This window comes from Siphateles boraxobius, unplaced genomic scaffold (assembly GCF_051911475.1).
Source record: "Siphateles boraxobius isolate OS27281-9 unplaced genomic scaffold, OSU_SipBor_1 241, whole genome shotgun sequence".
Classification (NCBI taxonomy): Eukaryota; Metazoa; Chordata; class Actinopteri; order Cypriniformes; family Leuciscidae; genus Siphateles; species Siphateles boraxobius.
The window spans coordinates 358436-366111 of NW_027508857.1; the positions used below are offsets into that span (position 1 = coordinate 358436).

General features: G+C 38.8%; 1 protein-coding gene across 1 annotated transcript; it reads right to left on the reverse strand.

Moving 5' to 3' along the window:
- Positions 1-1195: 1195 nt before the first annotated feature.
- On the reverse strand, positions 1196-2837 carry LOC143749351 (EEF1A lysine methyltransferase 3-like). The gene is made up of 3 exons (XM_077241878.1): positions 2521-2837; positions 1995-2106; positions 1196-1643 (listed from the first exon to the last, which is right to left on the reverse strand). Exons 1-3 carry the CDS (start codon positions 2764-2766, stop codon positions 1261-1263), a joined length of 741 nt encoding a protein of 246 aa, XP_077097993.1. The 5' UTR covers positions 2767-2837; the 3' UTR covers positions 1196-1260.
- Positions 2838-7676: the final 4839 nt, after the last annotated feature.

The following is a 7676-nucleotide window of genomic DNA, read 5'->3' on the forward strand; positions in this document are numbered from 1 at the left end:
CTCTTAGCACTGGAGCTCCCTCTGCTGTCCATTTGGTGCCTCTGCACACCAGCCATTTCAAACCCAGCCTCCAGTATTTGGGCTACGCCTCCTTATTTGCATACAATCCTCAATCATCAAACGCCCAATCCTAAATCCTAAATACCAAATTCCCAATCCTAAATCCTAAATGGCTAAATGCCCAATCCTAAATACAAAATGCCCAATTCTAAATACAAAATGCCCAATTCTAAATACCAAATGCCCAATTCTAAATACAAAATGCCAAATTCTAAATACAAAATGCCCAATCCTAAATACCAAATACCCAATCCTAAATGACTAAATGCCCAATCCTAAATGACTAAATGCCCAATCCTAAATACCAAATGCCCAATCCTAAATACCAAATGCCCAATCCTAAATACCAAATGCCCAATCCTAAATACAAAATGCCCTATCCTAAATGACTAAATGCCCAATCCTAAATACCAAATGCCCAATCCTAAATACCAAATGCCCAATCCTAAATACCAAATGCCCAATCCTAAATACCAAATGCCCAATCCTAAATACCAAATGCCCAATCCTAAATACCAAATGCCCAATCCTAAATACCAAATGCCCTATCCTAAATGACTAAATGCCCAATCCTAAATACCTAAATGCCCAATCCTAAATCCCTAAATGCCCAATCCTAAATACCAAATGCCCAATCCTAAATACAAAATGTCCAATCCTAAATACCAAATGCCCAATCCTAAATACCAAATGCCCAATCCTAAATACCAAATGCCCAATCCTAAATACCAAATGCCCAATCCTAAATACCAAATGCCCTATCCTAAATGACTAAATGCCCAATCCTAAATACCTAAATGCCCAATCCTAAATCCCTAAATGCCCAATCCTAAATACCAAATGCCCAATCCTAAATACAAAATGTCCAATCCTAAATACCAAATGCCCAATCCTAAATACCAAATGCCCAATCCTAAATACCAAATGCCCAATCCTAAATACAAAATGCCCAATCCTAAATACAAAATGCCCAATCCTAAATACAAAATGTCCAATCCTAAATACAAAATGCCCAATTCTAAATACAAAATGCCCAATTCTAAATACAAAATGCCCAATCCTAAATACCAAATTCATTTTCGACTTAGACTTTTAGTTTTCAATCTGACCCAATAATCCCTCCATATTAGTGTGCCTCGTGTGATGGACTGTCCATCCGCTCTGGCTGTTTCCCTGTTTATGGAGATCAATATCCCTGACTCATCTCAAAGTGGCTTTATAAATATTGATATTGCTCTCGGGATCTCGTTGCACCAGCTCCACCTTGAACATCTTTGGTAACACACAGTTGTAGAAGTCGTGAGCGCCGTGCTCTCTGCGCATCGGGGACGCCAGGAACACCACCGCTCCGTCCTTACACAGATGCACCAGTGTGTCCAAGAGAAGAGGGAAGGTTTCAGGCATGTAGACGATATCAGCTCCCAGCACAAACTCCCAGTCGGAGGAGAAGGAGTCGTGGTCCCGGCCCCAGGACAGCGGGAGCACAGCGGGAGCGGCTGAGGGCCAGAGAGGGCCGTTACACTCAACATTACTCTCCATCTGAGCAAGGGCCAAAGGCAAGTCTGTGATGGTCACGTGGCCTCCTGAAAGACAATAAAAGATTGTCCGCGAGTTATAATCGCCATTACAGGTCATGTTTCTCTAACAATGAAAGTTTAGTTGAGTGTGAGATTTTCAGTTCTCTGTGCTTCCATGGCAATATAAAGAACGCCAGATTTCAATGGCAGAACAGAGAAATCATGCCAGTACTGTAATCATCACTGTGTACTATTTGCTACCATGTCTTCAATCCCTATGATTTTAAATCCCTTCCATGAAGGGAATAGAGTTAAAAATAAGCTGACAATCAAGAAAGATTTCAGACATTTCCAAATGAGTCAGCATTTTGAGTACTTCATGGCAAACAATTGCACAAGCATAAATCAATATTTTACCTAATCGTGCAGCCACTATTCCAACAAGACCCGTTCCTGCTCCCAACTCTATTATCCGCTTCCCACTGAGATCCAGACACTCTTTCTCAAAGAACTGACATAAATGAAGAGCCTATGACAAACAGTGCAAATCAACAAGTGTATCAAAGAAATGACTTAAATTCATTTTTTCCTAACATATAATGGGATTATATTTATATCTTTTATTTTAGTTTTAAACTTTTAATAGATTCATCAGATATAATTATAATTCAGACTAAAGATCCAGTATGAGTATAAAATGACAAAGACATTGCAGCATTCCCAATTAAAAAATAAAATATTAATTAGTTAATGATATCCGTTTCTGATAATCCCTTGTTGCTATGGTCACGCAGGTTTGTTTACGTGTGTCCACAACATTATCAGCTTTCAGTTATTACGACAAAACTCAGTGAACCGAACATGTCCTTCCCGCTCACCGTACTTCTCTATTTATAGAACCTGCTGTATCAATATGTAAATAGTTTTATTAATAAAGACTCACGGAGTCCCACACTGACGCAGAAACGCCCAGGTTTGCGCAGTAATACTGATGAATTGTGATGTTCTGTCCAGAAACTCGGTATGTGTTTTTCGCGCTGAACGAGTCGTCAAATAAACGACTGTCTGCTGGAAACACAGAGAACTCAGGATCTGCGCTCATCATCGCGGTCTGAAACACACAGCTGGAGGACGGGGTTATAGGCTCCTCGCTTAGTTCAAGAGTAAAGCTTTTATCACAGAGTGACATGTAGAAACAGCGGAATAGAACAGAAATAAGCAGCTTGAGTACGGAAAGCCACCAGACCCAAAAGAGACGACCACCACTGCTGCAGTCAAGAGTTGGAGTTCATGTTCTGAATATTAGGTTTTGAGATCATTTGCCAATTTACTGTTTACAGTCTCTGATTTCTCATCATTTAGATGTTTCTACTGAAATTACATTTCTTGCATCCTGCACTGATACACATCTCAAACTACTGTTTTATTCCTTTTTATTTTATGTAATTGGGAGACAACATGTTCTATGTCACACTATAAGCATTGAATTGAACTGCAAAAAAAACAAAAAAACATTTTATTATTTAAAACACCCTGAAAGAAATTATCGGTAAAAGCATTTCCCTTATACATAACATACAATCTTGATGTTATAAAAAAAGACTATAATACTGGTGTTTCCCAGTTTCTTTCTATTTCAAGAAATATTCGTGTAAATACAGTAATTTGTTGTTTGATATATTGTCACACTACAAGAATATAGATGTTAGACATTGTTAGTACAGTTTCAGATTATTTTCTTATAGATTAGCGCTATGCTTTTCATTGTTTGGTAATATGATATGTCGTGTGTCTGCATGAGAGAGATCACTTACAGGCGTTACTGAAGAGGACCAGAGTGAAGACTGGCTGGAAAACAGCCTTTGGAGAATAACTGCAGGTCTAGAAACAGGCTTGCCGAAAGGTTTCTCAGTGGTGAAAGCAGATTCTTGCTGAGAACTTCTGTGTCCAGTCAGCGGTGACCTTGCGTCATTCTTCTTTTCATGCTTTTATTCCCCAAACCAGGTCAGTGCAAATCCTGCCCTCAATTCATAGTTCTCTGTCACGTGACCGGCGCTTAGAACTGCAGCCCAGGCCTGGCAATTTTCCATCAAAAAAAGTAAAAAGAAAAGAAAAGAAAAAAGTTTTAAAAAATATGTGAACAAAATGCAAGTTTTTGGGCATATGATCTATAAACAGCAGCTGCTGCAGTATTTCAATCACTAAAAACAGCTGGACAATTGATTTATTTTTAAATTGATTCATTAAATTAATGTGCCTTAATATTCTGAAACGTAGTGTGTTTCTCAAACGGAAGACTGTGTCCTCAGCAATAAACGCTAGAATGAGACGCTCTAGTAAGACCAGATGAACTGCATAATATTCTGAATGTGTTGATCCAATCTGACCTCTGACCTGTAATGCCTGAATCATAATCACACACTGTTGGTTGGTTGGCCAGAGGAGAACTGAGAGACTGAGTCTGGGTTCTCACGAGGGTTTTTCTCATCACTGATGGAGGTTTAGTTCGTGCCACTGTCGCCACTTTCGACCTTTGTCACCATTGGCTTGGCTTGCTTAGTTGGGGACATTAGATTTAACATTTTATTTAATATACGACATTAATACTGATCTGCTGGCATTGACACCAATATATGAGAACAGGGGCCCGTTCTTCGTACGTCGCTAACTCAGTTAGCTGGATTTGATTGTTGGCGATTTGGCATGATCTTGGATTGTTTGGTTCTTCGACGCTCATCCTGGACTTGCTGTCATAGCAACAGGTGCGCTAGCTTGAACCTGCTCGCGAGCGGCTTATTTCATGTTAACAGGATTAGATCGCGGCTTCATAAGCCGAGCTGATACGGGAAGTCCTTTAGCGCAGAGCGTTAGTGTAGGATACTTTCTGAGATATAGATTTTTCTCGTGAAACGATCGTGAGGGTGTCGCATATACATTATTATTTTGTTGGAAACGCACATTAATGTTTGACTCGTCGGAGTCGGGCTTTAATAACAGCACAAACTGTGTGCATTGCCCTGAGATTCTTTGCGAGTGGCTCTTTCCTTTACACTATTGGAGATGCGGAGAACTCGATAAGATAAGTGCTGTCTGTCGTGCCATTCGCAGTTTACCTGGCGCTCAAGCAGTTTTTAGGGGGTTTTTTGTGGCATTTGCAAGCCACTTAAGACCTAAGGTTGTAAAGCAGTTTTTTTTTTTTTTTTGCCAACGCAGGTATATTATTATATTATTATTATAATATATATTATTATTATTATGAAGATCGTGCAATCGTGGCCATGCCGATTATGAGTTACAGCTATGTCCCTCAGGCTTCACTAACGTGATTGCTGCCATAGACTATAGACTGCACACACATTCCCATCAAGGCCTCAATGAAGGGGATTTTGTGAACAGAAAGGGGGATCACACTGTAAATGTGCAGCCAAGTTACTATTACGATTCTTAATATTCCAGATTAGTAGCCTAATATTATATCAAATTTTACAAAAGGCAGTTAACTGACTAAAATCTCTTAGATGATCTGTGACTGTTCCATATCACAAATATGGCCAGGATCTGTGCATGACTCAAGAATTTTCAGAGATTTATGCACATTATTTGAACGTGGTAAGGAAAAATATAAATATCAAGCTCACTGTATTACATACACTTATGCTGATCCTAACAGAACTGAATTTTTCCATTATATAGGTGATTACAGCAGGATCCTGCTTGGAGACAGGTGTTTTATGACCCATTCCCTGACCCAAACCCCAGACCAGTTACAGTGCAGCTCTAGCCAGGACAAGGGCACACTAGGAAGTGAACTTTAGCCAACTAAAGGGAAGATTTCAGTGTCTGTAAAGCCAGAGGTTTGCACCTGACAGGGCCTGTGACATTGAATGTGCCATATTACACAACATTGCCAACATCAGGGAAAAATATAAAACATTTCATTAAATGGTTAATAAAAGACAAGACAAATATGCCTAGTTCGAGTTTTATTTTAATTGTTCTTTGTAAAGAAAAGCCAGTGATCAAGGCATTTTTTGCCTGCCATAAGAGATATAATGCAAGGTCAGCAATAGTATCTGAGTGAAATAATATATTAGCACTTACTCTGAAGTTCCTTTGAAGTACCTCTCTATCTCTAGTGCCATTTTTCTTCTTCAAAATACTCTATTATTTAGGGGTGGGTTGGGGTAATAAACCTGTCAACACTTGCCTTATACAACAAAAAGGAAAAGTACAACACTGACCACCTCTGTTGTGAAATATACGCCTCACAGCTGAAGGGGGAGCTCGCTGAGAAAACATGCGACAACAAAAGTGAAAATCAGCGAAGAAATAGCTCGAGTTGCCGAATGCCCCTTTAAAATGGGCATTACAAAGTGTTGTACTTTCTTCCCTTTTGATGTAAAGTTAGGAAAAGTCCCCTTCCTGCACATGCTTCAGACACCACTTGCTTGGGAACGGGCAAAAGCGTTGGTGTATTGTGTAAAACTGCACAAAGAGGAAAACACAATTTCATTACAATGAAGTAATGTGATCAATAACTCATGGCAACATATTTTTTTACATTAACTACATGTAGTTTCACACATGTACACTTGTCAAAGCATTTCATAACTACTGACTGGACCAGCCATTTGGATTATAGGCCTACTTAATTTAATGCAGCCACTAATTATTTTACAGTGTACGAAGATCATTTAAAGCTCATTTCCCAGTAATGAAGGAGTTGCTGCTACTGGTTCTGCTGTGTGTCTGAGGAAGAGCTGAACACAGGGATGATGACCTCCACAATGGGTCGTTCACATTTAACCCAAGCGCATGCTCTTCTGCTGGGTATAAAGTGGGGGTGCAGGACCACCACCTGTGTGTTTTTCTTTTCTCTTTTTCTCAGATTTATTCTTGGTTGCTTTTATAAACAGGCAAACATTTATTAGCAGTGCCTTTTTAAAAGAGACTATTATAAGTAGTACAAATTACCATTATGTAGAATATTCTAGTACTTCACTTTTACTTGTTCTAGTAGTGGGTGGTGACTCTGACATCACAATGAACAAAGTTATTAATTCTTTAGAAATTATTAAAATACAAAATATATACTGTAATAAGTGATAAAAACATTTAACTTGGTCACTACAAACTTAATTTCGTTTTGCCAGCCCTCTCTCCTGGCTTTTGCACACTTTGAGGTTTCCCTGGTGTTTTAATTAAGCTTTCAAAATCTGCATATCCTTCAAGCAATAACTCTTGCTTTGCTGGAGAAAAACTGAGCGCGCTCTCGGCCTCGGTGAACAGCCAATAGCAGCGTTGCTGATCAATGTTTCCACTATCGATACATATCCATAGACAGTAAAAGAAATGGACACAGCGACCCGTTGATTTCAACGGAGAGAGTTGAAGCCAAACATGGGCACTCACTTCCTGATAGCCAAGCGTTCTGCGCAGGCTCAAACTGAGCTTGATGACGTAGATGTCACGTGAGCAACCTGACTGACAGATGTAAACCTTCTAGTAGCTGTGCCAAGGATATGTGAAGTGTATTAACAGTAGCATTATGAGCAGAACACATGGGTATGCAGTATGAACAATATAGACAGATATGTGCAGTTTAATAACAGTAACATTTTAAGAGTAGTGTGGGTGTGTGTGGTTGACCCTGTCAAAGCAGCCCCATGGACGTGGTTATAATAATTAATTTAATATAACATATTACGCTATATAATTACAATATGACATGATAAAAGAAGTGGCTAAAATCGATTTTAAAATAGCCTACTTTAGGATTGTAATCGTTTGAGTAGCCTATCTGCAGTTCTAGTAATTTAGTTAGTTAGTTTAGTTTATTTTGAACATGTTTATGTATATATCCATTAGATTTAAATATTTGGCTAGTACACACACACACACACACATAATACAATCAAACATAACAGATAAATAAATGCATGTAGGCTACAGCACAATCTTCCAAAATTATTAAAAATGATTCAAATATAGGCACATATGCAAATAATTTTTTCCCTTCTTTTTCGTTTCCTTCTACATCAAACAGAATAATAACCCATCCAAAAAATACTTCTTAGTATGAGCCCAGGAACCATATAA